The following is a 25,845-nucleotide window of genomic DNA, read 5'->3' as shown; positions in this document are numbered from 1 at the left end:
GTGATGAAATTTGATATATATATATATATATATATATATATATATATATATATATAAAGTAGTAGAAACATGGGAGTGTTGTAAGTAGAATATAATGACACCTGGGCCCCTTGTCAGGTTCCATTCATGGTAAAAGCTTTAGGGGCGTCCCCAAGGAAGTAAAATTACAGTGGTTGCAATCCTCCATTAAGAAACAGAAAGTGCTTCCAGATGAAGCTTCTATCATGCAGTTACCTTCCCACATTTTCTGAAACAAATGGATTAAGGCATTATCTTCCATTTGTAAGCCTCCTATATTTTTTACTGTTTCTTTCACCTTTTTACTTTTGACATAACATCATTAAGGAAAAAAGAGATAGAAATAAGTACCCAAGGATAGTGCTAGGAACCCACCCACCCCTTTGAAAAATACCCTAAGTGCTACTGAACTCACCAGAAGATTCCTGCTGATATACAGATCAGTCTCCTATGTCCAACTTTGAGTCTGGAAATTTCATTAACCTTGTTTCCCATTAATTTGTCTAAACATTGTTTAAAACCATTTAACCTGGCAGTCAGTCCCATATGCAAATGGGACGTATTGAGTAAATCCACACAAGACTGAACTATAGAATTCCAAGTTTAAAATTCATGGGGAATAAGTATTAATTCCTCTGAGCATCATTGGGACAATTTCTCTTCTACTCACAAGCCTGTGAGTAAAAGGAGACATGTATAGCATGATGATTTAAGGGGCCCAATATGAAGCGTGTCAGGAGACAGACATTTTATTTCTAAGCCAATTACTGGCTCAGTGGAGGCAGAAACACTCTGAGTCTCTGGCTGTCATGTCCACATTGCAGGTTAAACTCTATACTCACATGATGAAAGATGTGATCAGGGACTCAGCAGGGGGCTTCATTGCTGAAGACCAAGAGGTAGGATGTCTGGGCAGGAATGACATGCAGCCCTCACAATACTTTTCAACCTTATGCATTTGGGGGAATGGAGCTTGAGAGTAAGGAAGGCATCTAAGTAAGGTAATGACATTAAGATAACTCTCAGTCTGTCCATTCAGATAATTTATAACTGGGATTTAGGGATGGATTGTCCAATGAGGTAATACAAGTATTTTCTTGCATTGCTTACCTGCATCCCAATCACGGCATAGATAAAGAACAACATAACGATCAGCAAGGCCACATGAGGTAGTGCCTGGGGACAAAATATAGGTCATCCACAACCACAGAGCAGCCATGAGTTGGAAGTGTTGAATTACTATGTTTCTTTCTACCTCACCCAGCCCAGTCCCATTTTAGGATTCTTCCTTCACTTGGGTATGAGCTTGCACATCCAGTGAGACATACTTACCTGGAAGGATTTGATAAATGTCCAGAGTAAATTTCTAATGCCTTCTCCTCGGCTCAGCAGTTTTACCAGCCTTAGGACCCTGAAAAGCCGGAAAAAAGTGATGGAGACACGACCGCTGTCATCAGGATCTATGGCAGGAAGCTGTGGAAAGAACATATCCCTTGCAGTGGGAGAGCAGACAGAAGGAAGTAAACTTTATTCACTGGGGGAGTCTGTTGTGTTCACCAGGCTTTTCTAAAATAAGATAGCTCGTTACCTTGTCGTGGTGCTGGAGCTTGAGCACCTCAATGATGCCATGAGCTAAACCGTGAAGGGCCACCCAAGACGGGAAGGTCATGACAGAGAGGTCAGACTAAATGCGATCCCTGGGGAAGGTAATGGCAACCCACCCCAGTATTCTTGCCGTGAAAACTAAATGGATCAGTACAACCAGAGATATGTCGGTATACCATTGGAAGATGAGACCCCCAGGTCGGAAGATGGTCAAAATGCTACTGGGGAGGAACAGAGGATGAGTTCAACTAGCCCCAGACGTGATGACGCAGCTAGCTCAAAGCCGAAAGGACGGCTAGCAGCCGACGGTTCTGGTGGTGAACGGCGAATCCGATGTTCTAAGGATCAACACACCATTGGAACCTGGAATGTAAGATCTATGAGCCAGGGCAAATTGGATGTGGTTATTGGTGAGATGTCAAGATTAAAGATAGACATTTTGGGTGTTAGTGAACTGAAATGGACTGGAATGGGCCACTTCACATCAAATGACCACCAGATCTACTACTGTGGTCACTAGAAGTAGCCCAAGAAAGAAGGAAAGCAAAAGGCAACAGTGATAGGGGGAGATATGCCCAATTAAATGCAAAATTCCAGAGGTTAGCCAGAAGAGATAAAGAATTATTTTTAAACAAGCAATGCGCGGAAGTGGAAGAAGACAATAGAATAGGAAGGACAAGAGACCTCTTCCAGGAAATTAGAAACATCGGAGGTAAATTCCAGGCCAAAATGGGTATGATCAAAAACAAAGATGGCAAGGACCTAACAGAAGAAGAAGAGATCAAGAAAAGGTGGCAAGAATATACAGAAGACCTGTATAGGAAGGATAACAATATCGGGGATACCTTTGACGGTGTGGTCAGTGAGCTAGAGCCAGACATCCTGAAGAGTGAGGTTGAGTGGGCCTTAAGAAGCATTGCTAATAAGAAGGCAGCAGGAGATGATGGCATCCCAGCTGAACTGTTCAAAATCTTGCAAGATGATGCTGTCAAGGTAATGCATGCTATATGCCAGCAAATTTGGAAAACACAAGAATGGCCATCAGATTGGAAAAAATCAACTTATATCCCCATACCAAAAAAGGGAAACACTAAAGAATGTTCAAACTATTGAACAGTGGCACTCATTTCACATGCCAGTAAGGTAATGCTCAAGATCCTGCAAGGTAGACTTCAGCAGTTCATGGAGCGAGAATTGGCAGATGTACAAGCTGGGTTTAGAAAAGGCAGAGGAACTAGAGACCAAATTGCCAATATCTGCTGGATAATGGAAAAAGCCAGGGAGTTTCAGAAAAACGTCTATTTCTGTTTTATTGACTATTCTAAAGCCTTTGACTGTGTGGACCATAACAAATTGTGGCAAGTTCTTAGTGGTATGGGGATACCAAGTCATCTTGTATGCCTCCTGAAGAATCTGTATAACAACCAAGTAGCAACAGTAAGAACAGACCACGGAACAATGGACTGGTTTAAGATTGGGAAAGGAGTACAGCAGGGCTGTATACTCTCACCCTACCTATTCAACTTGTATGCAGAACACATCATGCGACAAGCTGGGCTTGAGGAATCCAAGGCTGGAGTTAAAATCTCTGGAAGAAACATTAACAATCTCAGATATGCAGATGATACCACTTTGATGGCTGAAAGTGAAGAGGAACTGAGGAGCCTTATGATGAAGGTGAAAGAAGAAAGTGCAAAAGCTGGCTTGCAGCTAAACCTGAAAAAAACCAAGATTATGGCAACCAGCTTGATTGATAACTGGCAAATAGAGGGAGAAAATGTAGAAGCAGTGAAAGACTTTGTATTCCTAGGTGCAAAGATTACTGCAGATGCTGACTGCAGTCAGGAAATCAGAAGACGCTTAATCCTTGGGAGAAGAGCAATGACAAATCTCGATAAAATAGTTAAGAGCAGAGACATCACACTGACAACAAAGGTCCGCATAGTTAAAGCAATGGTGTTCCCCATAGTAACATATGGCTGCGAGAGCTGGACCATAAGGAAGGCTGAGAGAAGGAAGATCGATGCTTTTGAACTGTGGTGTTGGAGGAAAATTCTGAGAGTGCCTTGGACTGCAAGAAGATCAAACCAGTCCATCCTCCAGGAAATAAAGCCAGACTGCTCACTTGAGGGAATGATATTAAAGGCAAAACTGAAATACTTTGGCCACATTATGAGAAGACAGGACACCCTGGAGAAGATGCTGATGCTAGGGAGAGTGGAGGGCAAAAGGAAGAGGGGCCGACCAAAGGCAAGATGGATGGATGATATTCTAGAGGTGACGGACTTGTCCCTGGGGGAGCTGGGGGTGTCGACGACCGACAGGAAGCTCTGGCGTGGGCTGGTCCATGAAGTCACGAAGAGTCGGAAGCGACTAAACGAATAAACAACAACAACAATCCACTATTTAATTGCAGATAAGGTGTTGACTTGATATTCCTAAGACCTGAGAGATGTTGATCTTTCTCAGTTTTGCTGTTCTGGAGCTACCTACTGCCAATTTTGTCCCCATGTACTTCTTGAATGTGACTCCAGGCATAGAGAATGTTTCCCATCCCTGCTTTAAAGCCTTATATAGCTGAGGCCATAGCAGGATTTCCAGTCCTTGGACTTCAAAGCACATAGCAGAAAAATCAGAGGAGGAGTCCTCATGGGAATATCAGTACATCTTCAAAGACCTTCTGGCTCTTTGAAGGACACAGCCTTGCATTAATCTTTTAGATTAAGAATATGTATTTTCAGCAGAACCTTCATTTCCCTAGCTTTGCAGAAGTCCAGGACCACAAAATTAAACCAGAGCTCTTGAAGAATTCAGAAAGCTCCTTCAGAAAGGGTGTACAGCGATAGTCATACATATAAGTGTGTGTGTGTGTGTGTGTAGGTTGTGTGAACCAAGCCATTGTGATTTGTAAACCAAGATTTATAGCTTAGCAATGTGAACTGAGAGTATATATTCAATAAACTATTTGCTTAAAACACTGTAACTGGGCTAACACTTGTCTACTACATATTTCAATACATATAAGAGAAACTCAACCTACTAGACTCACTGGAGCTATTGAAGATTCAATACCTGCTGATATTTTCACCAAGATACCTCACCTTGTTTCATCTGTCTTGGTCATTCCTATTGTGCTTGATTTTTCACATGTACTCAAGGAACCACAGAACATAATAGGGCCCAGGTATCTGAAGGAATACCTCTTTTCATACTAACCTATCCATGCACTGAGGTCATATTTGGAAGCTGTTCTCCAGGTGCCCTGCCCTCTGAGCACAGCAAGCAGAACTAAGGCAGTAATGCTCAGTCTTTTCTATTTAAAGTCCCACCAGTCATTATATGAAAGAACCTAGATCCCACCAAGATAGACACAAAAAGCCGTTTTTCCCAAGAAACACTGGAATGTTTACAGAAATTCTACTATTATATTTATTGTTTAAGTTTTGAATACTATCTTAAAGTTTTAATAACTTATAGTGTATTCCACCTATGCAACTTCTGAGTCCCAACTGTGGTATACATATCATTGTTCAGAACTACTGCCCTAAAAAATTCTCTTTCCAGAAAGGGTGTGAGAGCAAGTCCTTATATGATCACAGATGAAGAGCTTGATATTAGATCATTGCAGTACCAAAACATCCCTTCTGCCCAAAGAGAGTGGCTCCTAGGCCATTGTATCACAGAGCCAGAAGAGGCACAACCTTCATGATAAATGGGACTTGCACTTGATATACAGCAATCACTGGAATTCTTTCATAATGGCTTCATTCTCTTTTCTAGAATAAGCCACTTATCAGAACTCCTGTATTCTAAAATGCTTATTTATCTGTTTCCAGTCCAGCTTGCTAATAGTAGTCTGACAAATGCTATCGTGATAATATCATTATTATCTATTCAGTTCCAAGCAATAGCCATTTTATTCACCCATGTTTATTTTTTGTTTATTTTGTTTGTTTGTTTGTTTATTTTTATTTATTCAATTTCTATAGCTGGGCTGCTTACAATAAAAAATCTATAAAACAATTAAACAATTACAACAGTTTCAGTACAAAATAAACATACATGGCTGCCAAGTGAGCAATGTAAGATGTTAATATAGCCAAGAAACGGGACCATTATCATGCTCGAAGCTCCAGGCCCGGGCACATAACCAGGTCTTCACTTTAATAAAATTACACTATTTCTCCCGTATTATTTTTTTACTTGTTCTTCATCTCTTGTATCTTGTTTTTGTAAACCACACTGGAAACTCCAGTGATGGACAGCATGCAAATATTTAAAAGAATCAATAAAATAAAATTTACCTGTGGTGTGGTGTCTCCAGTGCTGTAGGCTCCTTGGATTGCCGGTGGCTTGGTCTGTGAATATATTCCATGGTAATAAACACAGCAATGGTTGCAACACAAGTAGAAGTAGGGCCTCGGGGCCAATAACATGCTGAACTAAGGGACCGGATAAAACTGCATGGTTGATTTCATGCTGGTACAGAAGGTTTGGAATACAGGAAGAAGATTCATGCCACCATTAAGATATTTAGTGCTAATCCTAGCAATTCCACCATGGACTAATACTACATTACTGATGGACTGCTGGCTTTTACTGAAACAAAGAAAGTCATTGAAGTCTAGAAGCCATAGATCCAATGTGTCAGAAAGGAAACCTCCAACATGACAGGAAACATCAAAGGACTTGATTATATCTCTTAAATCATTAATAGAATGGTATTGGAAAATCTGGTGCTATCACAAACTTAATCAGTGTATACACAGCTATAAGTGTAATGACTTCTTCCAAGGAACATTAGGATCCATAGCTTTATAGGTATATGAAAAGGTAATTCAGTAGTTGGAAAGTTCTTTGCTGGTAGGGAAGCCATAACAGTTCCACTGGTTTAATGTTTTTTTGTGTAAATGCATCTAATACTGGGTATATGTTGGCATAATGATTTCAGCAACAAGGACATCACATTTCAATGTAGAGTATGTGCAAAGTAGTTCACATGGGTTACATATAACATCTGTCACAAAACTGATCCATAGATTTATGCTTCTGCAGAGAAGCAAAAACATAGTTCAGAAGTCAGTTTGAATACTCAGTTCTTAGGCTGACCGCCTAAATAAACCTGATCAAGTTTTATATAAAAATTCCATTGCACCTGACAACAACACTTTTTTTTTACATTTAAAATACAGTTGCTGTTTCTATGAACATTAGCGCTGTTCAAATATCCATTTCAGCTTCAGCAGTTTCAAGTATCTTCTGTTTTTTAGTAAAATTACATTGATCCTGACCAATAAGCACAGATACTACATTATTTAATCTCCTTGCTTTGGTAGCAGTCCATACTATATTAAGAAAGGAAATAGGTTTATATGACCTAGCTCAGTGTTTCTTAACTTCAGCAACTTTAAGATGTATGGACTTCAACTCCCAGGATTCCCCAGCCAGCTGCTAGTTGGGGAATCCTGGGTGTTGAAGTTCACACATCTTAAAGTTGCTGAGGTTAAGAAACACTGAGCTAGATAATGAAATATATTTTGTTATTCTTTCTATTCTTTCTATCTTTTCTTTCTACATCAGCACTGAACTTTTATTTGTGTTATTTTCATACTATGTTTATCTGCAGTCTAAGGATAGAAAACTGTAGGTGGTGGTGATAGCACTAGATATTGCTGCAATACCATCACCACTCCTTGGCAACTGAACTGCAAATGCTGACCAAGTTTCTTTTTTCATGGTTGGCATCTTTATGTACATCCACTGCATCTTCAGCATTTGCACAATGAATGGAAAGAGAACTCTAAACAAAGAAAGGAAAGCCCGTATGGATCAAATAATTGTCATGTAGATTGCAATCTATAATGTGGATTGAAACCTCATCATGTGAGCTTGATTAAATAATGTAATCAAAGTCACATTATGATAAGGAAATGACAGGCTGCATGCAGATGTACTGAGTATTATCTATTGGTTTAAAAAAAATTATCCAGTGGGTGCTACTATTTACAATGATCTGGGTAGGATATGATGAACAGCCAGCTCTCAGATTTATACCTTTGTTGCTTTGCCTTAAAACAAGGTATATGCCCTTAACTAGAGAGCTGAAACCACACAGAAGCCAAAAAAAGTAGGCAGGGATAAATTTGATATATACCATAGGAGTGTCGGCCCTTCAAGGTGGTCCAGGCCAGGAAACCAAAACCATGAGTACTAATACTACCTTTATTGTAAGGTTATAGTAACAGCATCTTGCCAGTCTGAAAGCACTTCCCCCCTCCCCTGCCTTTACTTTCCAGAGAACTAGAGAGGGCCACTTCTGCAGTGCTTTCTCCACTCCCATTCCTGCTTTGGACTCAGGTTTCTCTTATCAGACCTTTGTCTAGGCTGTGGCTTTTCCTCCTGTCTCCCAAGGTTATTCTCACGGCCTATTACAATGAGAGAGAGAGGTAAAGGGATTGCACCAATTCATTCATATGGAAAGGTGTTAATATATGGAAAGGTGTTCATCACTGAGAAGTAGGATATTTACACATAGAAAGTAAATGGCGGGGGGGGGGGGGGGGAGCCTCTCCCAAGGAAGCTTCTGTCAAATTCTGCAACGGAATTTAAGGGTTCCAATTTTCCACCAAATTACAGATCTCTTTGGAGAAAGCCAGTGCCATGTAATTGACTTGAAACCCTAGATGTTTGCAGCATAGATGTAGTCTAGTTTTCCAGTGTCAATGAAAGAAACATGGTATCTTATTTCTTTGCTTCTACTGAGTGTTTGATTGATTCCTCAGTAACTGCTCAACAAACCAGTTCCCTTCCACCATCGGCATTAACTCTAAAGGGTCACAAATTGCTTTTCCTACAGACCCACTTTTAGCATTAGTTGCATGCAACTCACACTTTTAACACAGCAGCACACAGCAAGAAGAAATAGTCTAGAAAAGGAGGATAGGGAAATGTGAAAGAAAATGGTGTCCACAACAACTTCATGCAGCTGATATTTACAACGCCATTACAGCCGCCGCTTAGGCAGTACAATCCACCACTGGAAACAAGAATTGTCTGTCAAGAAAATAACAGAGTCAGCCAAGGAATCCCGTAAGTGCAGGTCAAAAGTTGGAAATTGGAAACAGTGATTTTGAGAGAGAAAGCAAAAGGAAGTGGGAGGACTGGGGTTTCACAGAGAAAGAATCATGTCAGAATTACAATGAGATGTACAGGCAGAAAGGAGAAAGGATTGGAGAATAATGAATAAAATAATGGATTGATTATGGATTCATGTCTGGGGCAATGACTTGAAGTGCATTAAGCCAATAATGTCTTTAGCAGAACATTGAAATCTCCTGTGAGAGCTGGGAGGAACCAAGAGAAATCAAGAGTTTTAGACTGCAATATGTCTTGGCCTGGAGGCCTCTGACTATTTTTATAAGATATATTTGTTCCAAGATTAGATGCCTACATCTGTCTATGACACATGATCAGCTACAGCCAAACTGCCAAGAGACCACCAGTGAACTAAATTTCCAATACAGTCATGTGTTAGGTACCTCAAGAAGAAATCCGGCTCTCTGCATGTTTCTTCCCCACCAAAATTCCTATTATGGCTTATACGGTCAGATTTTCAGAAAGACTTGATTCTCAGAATGTCTCCCATCTTACTGTGTTCTGAAAATGTTACTTCTAGTACATAAAAATAATACAACAATGGAATAGTTTGATAAAGGACAGAATTGCCTTCGTACAAAAGTTAACAAGATGGTTCATGCCAAGTTCCTTACAATTAATTGTAAGTTCATTCAAACGGAATCTATCAGTATTCACATGCAGATATTTTAATATTTCCTTGCCAGGCTGGCTTCCTGCTAGAAGTTATTATGCATCTCCTTATAAAGCTGGCACCTAACAAAGTGAAACTCCTACAGTTCTCAGGCTGAAAAAAAAAAAAGCTATGTCAGCATAGATCAGGTTCCTTCCAAGACCATTAAGAGAGCTGCTAGTATTCATTGATAAGGAATGGTGGGAGGAAAAATCCTAGAAACTAAACACTGGAGCATAAATTTATATAGACCTTGGTTTCTGTGTTCCGACTAGGTACATTTTCTCCATGTATAAAGCTTCATTCTCACCTGCAATAAAGAAACTAGTTTTGCTGAATGGCACCTGTGAACTTTCTGCTAGATAAGCCATGTTTTGAAAAGTATATATGCTGAGATTTATAGCCATGCTGTGTGTAACATCTGAAAATCCTGGCCCTAGTCTGATATTTGTGCTTTAAGCCTGCTACATATGGTCACATTTGATGGAGCTGTATTCTAATCTGTTCTTCCTCTTTTCCTGGGAATAAATCTTATTTGATCAATGAACATATGATTCCTAGGTCCATAGATATGAACTTAAATGTATCTATTGTGATTTGTTTTTGAACATAATACCATCAGACATGACATCTATTAGACCATCTAAACAATTTACTAAACACAGTCTATTCAGTATCAACATACAAATAAATGAAACAAATAGACTACTGTAAGAAGAGGGAGAAAAGAAATGTAAAGGAAAGAAAAGAAAAGAAAAGAAAAAAGAAAAGACAGGAAACAGAGAAGAAAGAATATTACTTTGGTTTGAAAACCAAAGATACAATGTATTGGGAAGATAAACAGAAGCTCTAAAATATTTTTGCTTTTTATGGAATCAACACAAGAATATGGAACCTATCAGCATGGAAGTATAGGAAGACCATGTTTTATGAGAATGATGGTCCAGGCATCAGTTTTCTTACAACATACAACTTACAGCTCACAACAGTTCAATAGGAAGTATTACAGTGTGACATATTAACAGACTATGAAGGATGAAGTTTGGGCAAGAATAATTTCCATCTCTGATGGTGAAGAAAACCACAATTTCCCAAAGCAAGAGGGTACTTACCAGGCAGTTGCCAGATTCTCTTTTATGTTAACTACCTAAGTCTATTCCCCAAGTCTTTTAATGAGTAAAGCCATGTTTAGTGAGAGCATATTGAAAGAGTTAATGTGTCTGTACATTTGGTAAATAAAACGTGGGAGTTTCCAAGTAGATTAAGAAATGTACCCTTAATCTCCATGATAAGGGGGGGAAAAGAGAAAATTTCAGCTGTGACTTGATGCCTAAATCTTTGTCATAGCTCTTCGTGCTTAGATTTGGGAAGAAAAATTCTCAGACAGGTTGATATTTGTGTTGGTTATTTATAAAACTTTGGAACTGGTGATAAAGCAAATTGGTCCATAAAGAAACATAATAGATTTTTCTAGGGGCTGGTGTATATAAAGGAAAGCAATTTACAGTATAAGATTGCAATGATTTTGGTAATCCTGAGTAAAATACAAATACTACTGATGAATAATATTGTAGATTTTCATACTTTTAATCTTGTTTCTAAAGTGACAGCTAACTGTAGATGTGAACAACAGCAATGGATCCAAAGGCACATGAAGACATTTTTAATCCACTGCTATGCACTCTCTCCTTTATATGCATATACAGTGTGGAGTATTGCCATGCAATTTCACCTATAGTATATATATTTAATATACTTTTGTGTATATCATAGCATCCATGCACATGTATGCAAGAAGCCCAAATTATGCACGAACATCTTGCCATAAAGACAGACACAGTATAAGCACATATAAGAAGCAGATGACATATGGTTGCCATGGTCCAAAGGGCAGAAATTCTCTGCAGGTACCATGAAGCAAGCCATCTTAAGGGAGATTTCATATAACAATTGCCATGTATAAATGATTTACTGAGGCTGCATGTTTAGAGAACACACAGATGCTATAGGAGAAGTGATGTCTCCTGGATATGGTGTCATATCAGTCCTTGATCAGTAAAAAACCAAGGACAGATCACTTTAAGACGATTCTTGACAGAAATGTCTGAGGTTCACAGAACATAACCTACTCAAATCCATAAGTGAGGCTTCTGTAATTCCCTCAACTAACAAATTGCAATGACTCTTATCTCCATCAGAAGAAACTGAAATCAAGTGATCATTGCTGTGATTTAGAAGCTGTATTTGAACATACAGCATTCATGACATCTGTGGGGAGTTTAGATACTGTGGCTGCTTTGTAGTGACAGCCATTGTTCCCCTCTCCTTCAATCTAAGTCATTCCTAGCCCTTGTATCTTTCCAATACTATTACCCTCATAGCACTTACATCAATCTGACTCAGGATGACATCTATGATGCTGCCGACAACTATGAGAAAATCAAAGACATTCCAGGGGTCCCCAAAGTATCCCTGGAAAAGAAAGAAGAAAGTAAACTCCAAATAAATAGATTAAGCTGGAATTCAACACAAGATGGGAACCTTTTCTGAAAGCTTCCCAATTCAAGAATCAGTGATGAACCTTTTGGCTTGTGTCACATTATTAAAATAAAGCCAACACAAGTGGTCTTTTAGGAGCATCCCCACTGAAGAGTGGCATGTGTTACTCTAAACCAGTATTTCTTAACCTTGGCCATTTTAAGATGTGTGGACTTCAACTCTCAGAATTCCCCTGCCAGCATGCTGGCTGGGGAATTCTGGGAGTTGAAGTCCACATGTCTTAAAGTGGCTAAGGTTGAGAAACACTGCTCTAAACAAAGATGAGGCTGGCTTTCTGGTAGAAGTTGTTATACATCCATTCCCACTCACCTTAGCCTTGAAGGCTATCAATTTAAGGATCATCTCAACAGTAAAGAGTATGGTGAAGACCACATTGAGGACATCTGAGAGCTGGTTCATCATCTCTGATTGCTTATAATGCTGTAGAGATAGTTGAAAAGCAGATGATTTAGAAAACATGGGCTTTGTTTAAGAATAAAACTTTTCATACATTTTGCAGTTATAGAGCTAGATCAATATTAAAGACAGAGGGCTCATCCACACAGCCACTTTGCTGGCTTTGTTTTCTTGCTTACTGTCTCTCTCACTCTGTCTCAAAACAGCTAGACTGGTGCCAGAAGGTGGACTCTCCTCTTGTCCTGTTACCTTCCCCTGGCTCTGTAGTTTATCTTCTGCTACTCCTCTTGCCAGAATGGCAATCAAAAACTACTGCTCTGGGCACTTTGTAGAAGAGAACAAACAGATGAAGAGCCTATAAATAGTGAAGCTTTTGATGGACATATTTAACAAATGAGAAGAAACTGTGAAAGTTTGTGTAGGAAGCACCCCTTTCTCTTTGGCAAATTACAGTAAACCTCACAGGCAGCAGGATTAGGATTAGGGACTGGAAAGTGTGAAAAGTGACCAATAGGAGCTGGGCAAATAACAGTCCTTGACCACATCATCACTGTCACAGTTTCAGCTGAAGTGACATAAATAATGCAACTAGCAAGGCTTGTATCAGGAGAAGATGGAAAATAACCACTTTAACATCAGAGCAGATAAATGAGAAGTTAGGTGCCCTCAGCTATTGGCTGGGGATGTGATTAAGGTTGCATCATGAGGAAATGTCTTTAAAGCATGGTTAGCAAGACATCTTCAAGGTACAGTTTAGTGGGCATGTGGATGAATCCTGTGTTTCAGCTTTCCTTTAGCAGGCAGATTTGTCCCAGGATCCCATAGTTACTGTTACTCCCACCACCATTTCCCAGCTGAACAGGAGTTCTCTGCATCCATACCTGCATGCCCAAACAGATGGTGTTCAGTGTGATCAGGAAAAACATGAGGTACTCAAAATAGGAGGAGGTCACCACATACCATATCTGGTATTGGTAAGGGTTCTTGGGAATGTAGCATCTCAGAGGCCGCGCTTTCAGTGCATACTGGACACACTGGCGCTGGAATGAGAGGCAAGACAAGATGTGAAGAGGCCTGAAAAGAATAGGCTATATTATTTATATTTTCCCCCATTTTCTGAGATTCATCAGCAATGTCAAATGTTTATTGTGACCTGTTCTCTTCATAAACACAATGCTGAAACAGACTGCTTTCCAACAAATAGCTGTCAGAACTTTCTTTCTTTCTTTCTTTCTTTCTTTCTTTCTTTCTTTCTTTCTTTCTTTCTTTCTTTCTTTCTTTCTTTCTTTCTTTCTTTCTTTATATACCAGTGTACATAAGTATTTGTAAGATTTATATCCCATCTTTTGCCCAAGAGCATAAGGCATAGGAATCATCCTTTATTTTATCCCTACAATAGCAACCCTGTGAGGTTGGTTGGACTGAGAGAGAGAATGGCTAGCGCAAAGTCAATCAGTGAGTTTCAGTGGCTAAGAGGGCACCTGAAACTGGGTCTCCCCATTCCTAGCCCAATATCTTAATCATTGTACCACAGTGGTGGCCTTTCAAATGGTGGCCTTTCACACTTGCTGCCTTGAGCTTCCAAAGAGCAGGCAACATAGTCCATATTTATTCTGGTTTTCTTTTTTTATGTTTCTGTTAGAAAAGGAAAGGGAATGTGTACAGGCATTTGTGCAATTGTATGAAACTGGCTTGTATCAGAGTGAATGTTTTGTGTACAATATGCAAATGGGCATTAATTAACTTATAAATGGGATGCCTTATTTTACAGGCAATTAATTTAATCAACAATTATCTGTTCAATTAATATTAACTTATTTTCTCCCCCCCCCAAAGTATGCACATCTTCAAAAGTGTCACAAATGTGAGGGGGGACGAATCTCTAGGACTCATCTCAGCTAGAGTTGGCAGTTATAGGCTGGCAAAATAAGCTGGGCAATGCACAGGATTTATGTATGTGTGGTGTGTGTATGTATGTATGTGCATATGCATATGCATATGCATGTGTGTGTACATTCCTCTTAGGGGCAGTGGTCATTTTAAAATTAGGACTGCCTTCTTTTCACATATATTCAGTAAATTGAATAAATACATGAACGGGCCAGAACCCACAGAAATATCTTACACAGCATTGTTAGTCTAACAGAAAAAAAAAAAAGCAAATATTCAGGGCACACATTTTAGAATTAACATAGCCAAACAAATCTTCCTTTCTGCTCCAGTAAGAAAAGTTATAGATTGCACAGTGCTGCTATATTCAGATCCTCTTATGATCTCCCTATTCACATCAGATACAGCAGAAATTTCCATAGCTGTTGTGCAATTTGAAAGTTTGCAATATCCAAAACTTCTGACTGAATGATGTAACACCACTATATTTTAGAATGCAAGCTTCAGCACCAAATTTTGATCTAGGCCTCACTGATACCTTTCTAACTGTGGATGTCACATGTCATCACAATGCAAACTTTGCCCCTTAAGTACTTGTATGTGATGTCACAACACAATTACAAAAGAGAGATCTTGTGTAGTGATATCACAATGTATGTTTTGCCATTTTAATATCATTGTGCTTAGGAATGGATAGCTATATTTCTAGCCTCAATCTTGGAATTAACTTTGTACTTTTGAGATGATTCACACAACCCTAGCCTATATCTTTGACATACAAGACCTAAAATCTAGGACTTGTCTACCATTTCTGCTCAATAGCCAAATGTGCTATACAGTACCTGGTTTTTGTTCAGCTCACAGTCTTTGTACTCAGTTTCACCCTGCTCCTGGAAAGTTACAATGATGAAACCTACAAAGATGTTCATCATAAAAAAGGCAATGAGAATGAGATAGATTATGAAGAAGATGGCAATGCCCATGCGATAGTTGTATATGGGGCCCATGTCTTCAGTATGCGTATCAATTGCTTTATACAATAGTCTGGAAAGGAAAGGATAGAGGTCCCAAATTAATAGAAATAAATAACTGACCTTTGAAAAAGTTAATTTTCAAAGTTAATTTTGTACATGATGGCCATGAATAGGTTCAGTGGTCAAAGATAATGCTCTTTATGATAGTGGCTGCTCAATCTTAATGGGTTTCTAAATGATTAATTTAATGGTAAATAAATGTACAACACTAACACATATTTTTTCAAAACAGTACTGTGGAGGAAAATAACACATACTGTTCAATTATCAACCCTCAATATGAGAAATAAGTTTTTTTACTCCAATTATCTCATTGGTTATGATACTAATTTCTGTGCTTATACAAGTGCCCTGAACAGCAATTTGTGCACACTGCTCATAAGATCATTAGTGATGTGCCCAAAGCTTCCTCTTTCTGTTCCATTTTGCTTGTACAACATAGCTAAGACAAAAAGAAACAGTGGTAATTCATATGATTCCTCTAAATCAGCCTTCCCCAGTTGACGGGACTACATCATGGGCGCTAGCCATATTGGCTGGGAATTCACAGAGCTGAAGTCTAGTACATCTTGAGGGCATCTAAATATTTCTAGCAACCGCCCCCTCTTTTTCTCCATAGTGGATTCTGTACTCACTGAGGCCATCCTTCAAAGGTGGATACAGTGAAGAGAGACATCATAGCTGACAAGACATTATCAAAGTGGAATTCATTGTGCAGCCACATCCGTTCTTTTTCCACAACCTGTGTTGGATCAGCATCAACATACATGATGAAGTGCCCCCTGGGATGAGAATCCATATATTAGCTACAAAGAGCCTGCATCATTAAGTGAGCATATAGTATATAACAGCTCAAAACTCTGTATGTTTACTTAGAAATACTGTAAGCCATTTTGTTCAAGGGATATACATTTCCAATTAAATAGATATAATATTGCAGCTTAATTTCAATTCTGTTAATTTCAATTCCAGCTGGAATTTCAGTTCCAGCTACTTGCTTCTGGCCTTCAATATAGTAAAGAAAATCTTTGCTCCAGTTGATTGTTTATGATTAATTGATCCATGGTTCCATTAATATTTTATATTATCTTATTAGCATTTTCTTATTAGTATAATGCAAGAAACAGCATAAGGATGGCTTTTGCCACATATAAGTTAAGAGTCCCCCTTTTTAGGGGGAGATGGGCGGTGATAGAAATTGGAATAATAAATAAATAAACAAACAAATAAGAAAACTTTCAGAAATAAGTTCACCAGACTGTAAAAACTAGCTACTGAACCTCCTTTATGGGAGGCTGATAAAGAAAATATAATTATTTGTTTAGAGAAAATTCAGATAATAACTGTACATTATCCTAGATTGTATCCATTTATATTTATGGTAAGAACTACAGTACTGACTTATTTATTATTATTATTGTTATTAAATTTGGATTTCTCTTTAGGTATATCCTAAGAGACCTTAAGGGAGAGGAGGAATGTTTACCAAATTTTAAAATTCAAATCACATAGGAAAACAAGACGTGAGGCATACTAAACTTAGGTACCAAAAGTGTCTACATAAATGTTAAACTGCCCTGTGTCTTGAAATGAAAGGGATGTTGTACACAGTGACATCGCCTTGAATCTGACCTTCAGCGAAGAATCATGCCATGTCAGGGGATCGAGCAAAGAACCACGCTGAGCCAATATTCCAACTCTAGTTCTTTATTGCTCTTGCCATAAAACAGAATCTTGCCAGACTAAATCTTTCCTAACTAACCTAAAGGTAAATACCCCAGGAACTCTAAGGCGGGCTACTCTAACTCAAGGGTCTCAAGGCTGTGAGAATACTTATCTCCTTGGAAAGTTCTCTCTCTGGCCTGAAATCCATCACATGCCATGATTATATGTTTCTGAAGTGAAGAAAAGAAAGATATGCAACCAAGGGGAGGCCTACCTGCATTCAGTTTCGGTAATCTTGGTTGAATCTGTACAACTGTAGAACTTCCCCTACATTTAAACAGAAACCAAAATTGTTATTCATTGCATTGGTCTTGCATTATAGAGTTAGTTTTGCCTATGTTGTGGCAGATCTGACTTGTCTTAAAAATTAGCATCTCCTGCTACAAAAGGATCAACAGTAGGTTTCTGTTCTTGAAAGGGAGGTAGAAGCAATTCCTGTCTAACAGAGTTTACTATCTTTGACCTTGCTGCCAGACCAAAGAGAAATAGTATTGAAAGAGATCTTGCCAGTCTTATCTATACACTGGAGGAGAGGGGGTAATACATAGTATAATGATATTATTGTAGTAGATCTCTAAGTATTAGCATTTGCAGGTTATTGTCAGCTGTTTTTTCATGTCTTCAGCTGCATAGCCCTGCCTTTTTTAAAAAATTCGTTTAGTCGCTTCCGACTCTTCGTGACTTCATGGATCAGCCCACGCCAGAGCTTCCTGTCAGTCGTCAACACTCCCAGCTCCCCCAAGGATGAGTCCATCACCTCTAGAATATCATCCATCCATCTTGCCCTTGGTCGGCCCCTCTTCCTTTTGCCTTCCACTTCAGCTGCATAGCCCTGCCTAGTTATGTATATTCCAAATCAATTCTGGTCCTAGCTGAATATGGCTGGGAAAATTGTAATCCCAGTACTTCTGGAAAGCATCACACTGGGACAAACTGGAATAAGCTCAGATAAATAAGGATTATTGAGTCAGCAAGCTGAATCAGTGATGTCCAAGAAAATAAAAAAACAGCTACACAATTTGTGTCAAGAGGTCATCATTACACGGTTTATGGAACAGGACAAAACAAAAGTTAATTCTATCTTAGAAATAACTTTCACCTTGAACAGCTGTACCGCAATGCAAGCAAACATGAATTGTAGCAAGAAGGTGACAAGAACAATGTTGCCGATGGTCTTAATAGCCACAAAAACACACTGGACCACATGCTAGACAGAAAAGGGAGAGAGAGATTTATTTAGTTTTATCTGTTCATTGCTCACTATGAATTACTAGATGATCCAATATCCCAGTGTCCATAAACACAGTTAGAAATCTAGTCCCACATATCTGGAGTATGCCAGTTTGAGGAAGGTGGAACTTGAGGTAGCTTTGCTTTATGTCGCAGATCTACTTCAATCATTCAGTTAGCTTATAGATGTCACCCAAGACTTAGAAATGTAGAAATATAACACTTTCCCTTTCATTTTGTCCTTCTCCTGGTTGATGTCAGGATGATACTTACCTTCAGTCCCTTTGCTCTGTTAATAGCTCTCAACGGTCTCAGTACTCTGAGTACCCTCAGGATTTTCACCACTGAGATGGTACTGGACCTGTTGGAGGAAATGGGGAAGATCCTTTACTATGCCTTTGCAACCTTCGTGGTTACATTCATAGTCCTGCTCTCAAAGATATTGTGTGCCTAGGAAGATACAACCTTGGAGTTATTTTTAGGAAGGGCTTGGGGCACTCCAGGAATAGGGATGGAGGTCAGAGAATTCTTTGAGACTGCCTAATTCCCAGGATGCCTTGAGAAAACTCTTCAGAAGAGAACTCCTTGAAAGGCATGCTTCAGGCCAGGCACAGCCATAAATCTGTAACAACTCCCACCTCCCCCACTTCAATACTCAGCTCTGCATTCAGAAATTAGATAACAGCAGAAACTTCAGGGATTGATATGGCTAGATAAGTAGCTTTATTGCAAACTAGAAAGAAGTTAAATACATGCACAAGATCTACCTACTTCAGAACATAGATATAAATCCCCAGATAGAAGTTAGAGACAGAGTTTAGGTCTTAAGCCTCCTTCTCCCACACTTTTGCATCAATAGACTTCGGGCCATTCATTGCCCAGCCTTGAGATTGGAATGCACCTGCTCTATGTTTACACAACAGAACTTCTGGTCTGAACAGTGCTGGTTCCTGCCTTGCCAGTTTTACACCCGATTTTAGATGAGAACAGATTATCTATTAACTTTATGTAGCAGGTCAGTGACAACATAGGAACTATAACCTATATCATTCAAATGCCATGTCTAGAGCTCTCAGCCTAGACTAACTACCAAGGAACAGGAGACTCCAAAAACATTGCTTAAACTGTAATGCTTCATCTAGCCACCAGCTATTGCAACCAGCCACTGTAACTAAGAAAAACTTTGAAGGAAATTTATGTAGGTTAGCAGAAAAATGGAGGGAAAAGGTAGATCTGTGAAGTTTTCAAAGTCTTTGCATAACCAGCAGCCAATAGGATTAAATTGTCAGTGATAAATGTACCTCTAATTTTCATTTTGATTTTTTTTCTGGCTGGAAGAAAGGACAAAAATTGCTTTTTGACTGTTAATATTTTGACTGACACTGGCTGTGAATATTAATTGCTGCTTGGGAGCTTCAGTTCTCCAACTCATGAAGGTCTCAGTTAAACTGATGAGCTGTTGTTAACATCTTTGTATTAATAATAAATATATTTTTATCTTCAGAAATACATTTTAATATTCCTATATTTTATATTCAGAGTAGTCCTTATAGTGCAGTGACAAGTAACCTGATGCCTTTCAGGTGTCTCCCACAATCTCTTGCCATTTACCATGCTATCTAGTGGTGGTAGAAGTTGCTCCAAAATATCTGGAAGGTACTACCTTGCCAGATCCTCTGATAACCAAACAAATGTACTTAAAAATGATGATCATAAATGGTACATGGTCTACAAGAAATCCCTGAATAATGTATTGGAAGCCTTGCCTCTGTGGTCCACTTACTCAAGTCTCATGGAGATGAGTGAGACAACAACTACAAGCAAATCTAGAATGTTGAAAGAATTACGGCAGAAGGATCCCTTGTGAAGAAATGCACCATAAGCAGTCATCTGTAGGAAACAAGAAGATTCAGTTAGTTTTGATAAGTCTAGTACTGTGTTTCTCTGTTCTATTTGAGGTGCTTCTCTCAGGGGCCAAGTTCAGAAGACCTTTGGGAAGACTACATCTACTGTTACACACAATGAAGCAGAAGTCAGGGGGGATGAATAGTTCACTACAAACTCAAGAGAGTAATTGAGACTACTAGTTATCTGTATTTGTCATCATTCAGAGGATTGACTTATAAGGAAAAGGAACAGTATGAATATGACAATCACTATTTTGACATTCCAAAATGGCTATGTCTCCATCTGAGAGGTCTGTCCTTGTCTAACTCTAATTTCTTATGTGCGCCTCTCTTTCTATGTCTTTCTGCACACATTTTCATATAGGAAAACACAGCTTGCAGTCTGCATACCCAAGTATGTCTATATTACTGTACATGAGTAATTTTATATCTAAGAGTTAAAATAAACTATAATTATTTTATTTATTTACGTGTGTGTGTGTGTGTGTATAGACACAAACATACACACACACACGCACACACACACACCGTATATATAATATCTGATCATCCTCTAAAAACCTTTTAGGATGGCTTAAAAGAAGTAAATACTGTATATCCATGACATAGATGCCATAAGGATTGTAACAGATTTCTATATTACTGGAAGTTTATATATATTAATAGAATACCTCTTGCTCTTGGGTGTTTCCCTAGAATTTCCCTTCTCAAATTTACTAACTTTATGAAATTTATTTGTCAGTAGGTTTGAATTATATATCCACCTGAGCACTTTTTCTGTTTTCAGTATCTTTCTCCAAACTTCATAATAAGTTGTCTGAACAAGGTATTATAGGAAAAACCCTGTACCGACTTCATCTAGTGGATAAATTTTGGAAAAAGAGAGTCCTCACTGCCCCCCCACCCCATTTTCAATGCTATATAATATAGAAGGTCACTGCAGGTTCAGTTCTGGATGCTCATGGCATCTGGGGTTTTAATGTGCTGAATTTTTAATTCAGCCTTTCCCAATCAAATGCCCTTTATATATATATATTGGGATTCTAATTTCCATTTTTCCCAGCCAGCTTGGCCACAGCTATTCAGTCTAAGAATTCTGGGAGCTTAGTCCCATTACACTAAAATGGAGAAAGGCTGGTTTAATCTAATCATCAGAGTAGAATGTAAATGACCTTCCAATGTTATTTTGAAAGAGAACAAGTCAACTCACCTTTAGAATAATTTCCACTGTAAATACAGAGGTGAAGCCAATGTCAAAATATGATAGAATCTGGACGGAACCCCCCACAAAGAAACAAAAAGTTATTTTTGTCAATAAACGCATCTGCAATTCTCTCAGACACTCACACCAAACTCTAGAAAAAAAATGTGTGTGAAATGAAGTGGCAACAGATAAAAATATAAATATTTCTACTTCTTTAAAACAATTGTGTTAGTTCTAGAATTAGGTATAAGGGAAATGCCTAATTATGGTAATTATGGTGCTGTTTCTATAAAGCCTGTAATGCAGAAACAAGGGCCAGAGAGTGCTGCCACATTAACTACATAATGACTATTACTGGACACGTTTCCATCAATAATATCAAGCTTTGCTCTGGATGACTTCTCAAAAGATTTGCATAGAAAGATTTTTCTTGAGGGTGATGCTAATGTAACAGAATGTCTTCCCTGAAGAAACCTGCCATACAATCTCCTTGCTGTCTAAATATTTTTTCTAAAAAAATGTTCAGACATTTTAAACTAAAGTTTATTCATGAAGGTGAATATTTTTAATTTACTCATATTAATTTCTGCGGTGCTTATTGGTAAGCAAAGTACCTCCCTGTTTTTTCTTTTTAGGCAATGAGATAATTCATATATTTTATAACTCAGTTTATCTTGACAACAAAATGTTTTTAAACATGTTTAAAATTAATGGGAGTAAGTTTTTAGTAGATGCACAGATTTTAATGTGTCCATGTTTGATAGCAGAAGTTGTCATCATTACCTATATATCTAGGGGCATTTCACACATGCAGACTAGTCTCTTATTTTCATCTATTGCATCTAATTATTCCCTTTGACATATGGCTTTCATTCATACCAATCTACATAGTGCCTTTCTCTGCTTGCACCTAATCACAGCATAAATATACAACTTTTTAATCCTGTGTCCCCATGTTCTTGCCTTTCTTTCACCCCCAAAACATATATATCTTTAGCTGTACCATTGTTAAAATAGTGTTTTATCATCCAAGAGTGCCTTAAGGTATATACAATTTGCTCTGTTTTGTCACCCAATAACTTGGAGGGAACTCAGGTGAGTGCAATGATTTGAAGCAGAAGCAATAGAGGCAGGACAGCAGTTGGCAATGGGGACAGCAAATTTCACAACAGCATTGTTCTCCAATTCAAGGGTGGTAGATACCAGTTCAATTAGCAACACGGAAAGGACCTAAGAGGAAGCTACAACGCATGCAAGTATTTCATGGCTCTCTCTGGGTCAGTCTTGCCCAACCTGACGTTCTCCAAGTGTGCTGAGATTATAACCTCCCTAAATCAAGACAGCATTCTTGGGATTGCTGTCACAAAACATTGGAGAGTATCAGACTGGGGAAAGATAGTTTGTAATAAGCCACACTTACCATGCTAGTAATACAAGTTGTCTGATATTTATTTACCTTATTCCTGAATGACATTGCCTGAATTGGATCTTCTGCTGCCAGTGAGATGCTGCTAAGCAGAATAAAGAGGAGGATAAAGTTGGTGAACCAGGTGGCATTGACGATTCTGTGGCACAGCACCCGGATCCTGGAGGAAGTAAGACATGGAAAGAAAGAAAATTAAGTATATTTTGCTTAAGCTCATATTCTGCTCAGAGGGCACCTGCATGAACAGCGGGCTGAGGAACATGCTGAGAGCAGGGTATTCACTTAATGGGGAGTGGGGGGACCCAGGACATCAATGGGTGGGGTCATATCATGCATGTGGGTAGGCCTTGGATTTTATGTTTCTTTCTGGCTTACATTTCATTGAATTCCCTTAAAGCTTATGTTGGGCCTTCAGTCAGAGGCAGGTCTGGGGCCTTCAAAGAGGATCTGAGAGGCTGGAGGTTGCCCTCCTGCCACTACCCTTATATTACTAGCTAATAGTAGATATGATTTAATTTCTGGGTATTAAACAGGAAGCAATATTTGCCAGGTTGCAATTTATTTCATTTATATGTGTTATCTGGCTAAGAAATTAAGTGATGGACATGGGGCTGCCAGCTGATCTTTTATTTGTATTTTAACCCTGCCCAATACTGAAATAGAATGCCAATGGGTGCTGTTCTGACTTAGAATTTTCTCGAATAAGTTGTACAGTATTACAACTCTGTAACTGATTAACTACACCACCAATAGGTGGCTGCTGCTCTTCCTATGATTAGTATAGCTTAGGGCCATTCCAAATGCAGTGTAAGAGTATGTGGGCATGAATGACTTCCCCTGAGGTCCAGATGCCCCCACCCTGCTGGTATTTGAGAGAGCCTTAAAGACCTGGCTTTTCGCCCAGGCCTTCGATGAGGGTAATTGAAGCCCCCTTCTGGGTAATATGGGTTTTTCTTGTTTGTTGCCCAATGTGTGTCATCTTTTGTTCTTTGTTTTTAAAAGGTAAAGGTTTCCCTTGACGTAAAGTCCAGTCGTGTCCGACTCTAGGGGGCGGTGCTCATCTCCGTTTCAAAGCCTTGGAGCCGGCGTTGTCTTTGTTTTTACTACTATATTATTTTATTATTCTGTGTGTTTTTTTTTCTGTGAACTGCCCAGAGTCACTGGGAGTAATACTTTAATAAAATAAATAAATAAAATAATAAATAAAAAGCAGAATCCATGCTGAAGAAGTCATTTGATTGTTCTATTAAAAACTTATACCACTCTTCAATCCATTTTAAGAACTTATATTGTTGTGACTGAGGACTTATTATCCTGATTCACTAAAGGTTCAGTGTTCACTGCTAGATGTGTAAATCCTATTCTTCTTCTGTTCCATGTTGGTAATGAGCCAATGACATAAGTGGTATTAGACAGAAATTCACTCAGAGGCCAGTCTTTGATTCTAGAGAATGGGGAAGGCTGAAAGGAGATTGGTCATACCAGCAAAGGAGCTTCTTCATACGAATAGGTCAGAATTAATTAGGTGGTCATCCATAAACGCTTGAGCAGGTTCAAGTCTTAGATCTGACTGGATAAGGTGCCATGTTGTATAAGAGACAGAGAAACTGTCATGCTAAGAGTGCCAAGCTGTTCAGCAGTAACATAATGCTTCCCACCTGTGTAATACTGAGATGGGAGATATTGCATCTTTGATATTTCTATCCCCCAAACCCACACTCTATCCATTCTTGACAGAAAACATCAAAAAGATGAAAATCAAAATATCATTAGAGAAGTAGCCATCTTATAAAATATTCAGCCCCCCACTTCAGTATTTTTACTGCGGCAGTAATAGCTTTGATAATTATTCACAGAAGGTTGGAAGACCAATGTGCTAGGGGAAGGAAGGAAGGAAGGAAGGAAGGAAGGAAGGAAGGAAGGAAGGAAGGAAGGAAGGAAGGAAGGAAGGAAGGAAGCATACTTGTTGGTTGGGCTAAAGATGAAGAATGAACTTGCTTCAGGCATAGGCACTGCTTTTTCCTTTAACTGCAGCTCGGCTAGGGGACGTGGCCTTGGGCTCAGTGGGATTTCAGGTTCATCTTCCTCATCATCACCTACAGGAAAACAGTTACAGAAAAACTTAATGCCCATTTTTTTCCATTAGTAATTAATTATAGATTTAAAAATTCCTGAAGGCTGTCAACATTATTTTTGGACTACTCCAACTACCATGTATTTTTCAGTCTTAGGTCCTACTAGGACTCATGAACACTCATTGCCATGATAGATAATATATTTAATATAAATACTTTCCTTCTCTTTTATTCAACATACACATATGTGTGCATGTGCATGTGTGTGTCCTGTACATTATGCTTATACTGTAGATATAGGCATCTGGTGCAAACTAAGAGGATGCAGAAATGATGAAACATACATCACAACATCATAGTACGAACTCCAGCTTTTTGTACTAGCATTCTGACTCTGGACACAAATATCTGAGTTACAAAGCTTATACTGTGTCACAGCAAAACACATTTTTGCTATGTGTTTGTTGTTTGTAAACATGGGCAGTGAAGAAATCTGATAGATAGATAGATAGATAAATAAATAAATAAATAAATAAATAAATAAAATTTGACATTTGCTCCATCCCCCCATGGACACTTCTGCTTATATACCAACTTGAGCTTCATAATAATAACAATAATATTTTTTTTATTTTTGGTCTGGATTCTTAAATTGTTGAGACATGATTTTTCAAATTATAGCTACTGAAGGTCATTCCAGACCAGTGTTTCTCAACCTTGGCAGCTTGAGGATGTGTGGACTTCAGGCTGGCTGGGCAATTCTGGGAGTTGAAGTCCATACATCCTCAAGCTGCCAAGGTTGAGAAACACTGTTCTAGACATAACTCTAAATGCATGTAAGTGCCCACATATAATTCTTAAATAATAGATTTGGGAATAGGAGTGAGTATAGGATGGATATTCTGACATTCAAAGAGGGAGAGAAAAAAGGGGAAGAAAACATCCCAAATGACAGTGAAAATATACTAC

The 25,845-nt window shown here is 38.7% G+C and overlaps 1 protein-coding gene across 2 annotated transcripts in view; it reads right to left on the bottom strand.

Moving 5' to 3' along the window:
* The window catches only part of CACNA1S (calcium voltage-gated channel subunit alpha1 S), an 83,422-nt gene that overhangs the window by 21,444 nt on the left and 36,133 nt on the right, over positions 1 to 25,845 (bottom strand). The window contains exons 17-32 of one of the 2 annotated variants that reach the window (XM_063297695.1): positions 24,765 to 24,897; positions 22,832 to 22,961; positions 21,382 to 21,441; positions 20,048 to 20,154; positions 18,538 to 18,625; positions 18,134 to 18,241; positions 17,249 to 17,301; positions 15,945 to 16,091; positions 15,118 to 15,319; positions 13,267 to 13,425; positions 12,299 to 12,409; positions 11,819 to 11,902; positions 8,620 to 8,676; positions 5,928 to 5,981; positions 1,351 to 1,491; positions 1,129 to 1,194 (exon numbers count right to left, since the gene is read on the bottom strand). In XM_063297695.1, coding sequence (XP_063153765.1) covers positions 1,129 to 1,194; positions 1,351 to 1,491; positions 5,928 to 5,981; positions 8,620 to 8,676; positions 11,819 to 11,902; positions 12,299 to 12,409; positions 13,267 to 13,425; positions 15,118 to 15,319; positions 15,945 to 16,091; positions 17,249 to 17,301; positions 18,134 to 18,241; positions 18,538 to 18,625; positions 20,048 to 20,154; positions 21,382 to 21,441; positions 22,832 to 22,961; positions 24,765 to 24,897 — 1,700 coding nt within the window. The remainder of the gene's footprint in view (positions 1 to 1,128; positions 1,195 to 1,350; positions 1,492 to 5,927; positions 5,982 to 8,619; positions 8,677 to 11,818; positions 11,903 to 12,298; positions 12,410 to 13,266; positions 13,426 to 15,117; positions 15,320 to 15,944; positions 16,092 to 17,248; positions 17,302 to 18,133; positions 18,242 to 18,537; positions 18,626 to 20,047; positions 20,155 to 21,381; positions 21,442 to 22,831; positions 22,962 to 24,764; positions 24,898 to 25,845) is intronic. The other variant, XM_063297697.1, reaches the window with a different exon arrangement.

The sequence above is a fragment of the Candoia aspera genome, chromosome 3 (genome assembly GCF_035149785.1).
Source record: "Candoia aspera isolate rCanAsp1 chromosome 3, rCanAsp1.hap2, whole genome shotgun sequence".
Taxonomy (NCBI): domain Eukaryota; kingdom Metazoa; phylum Chordata; class Lepidosauria; order Squamata; family Boidae; genus Candoia; species Candoia aspera.
Note: the sequence above shows the minus strand (reverse complement) of the source record. Positions and strands in the feature narration are given on the sequence as shown.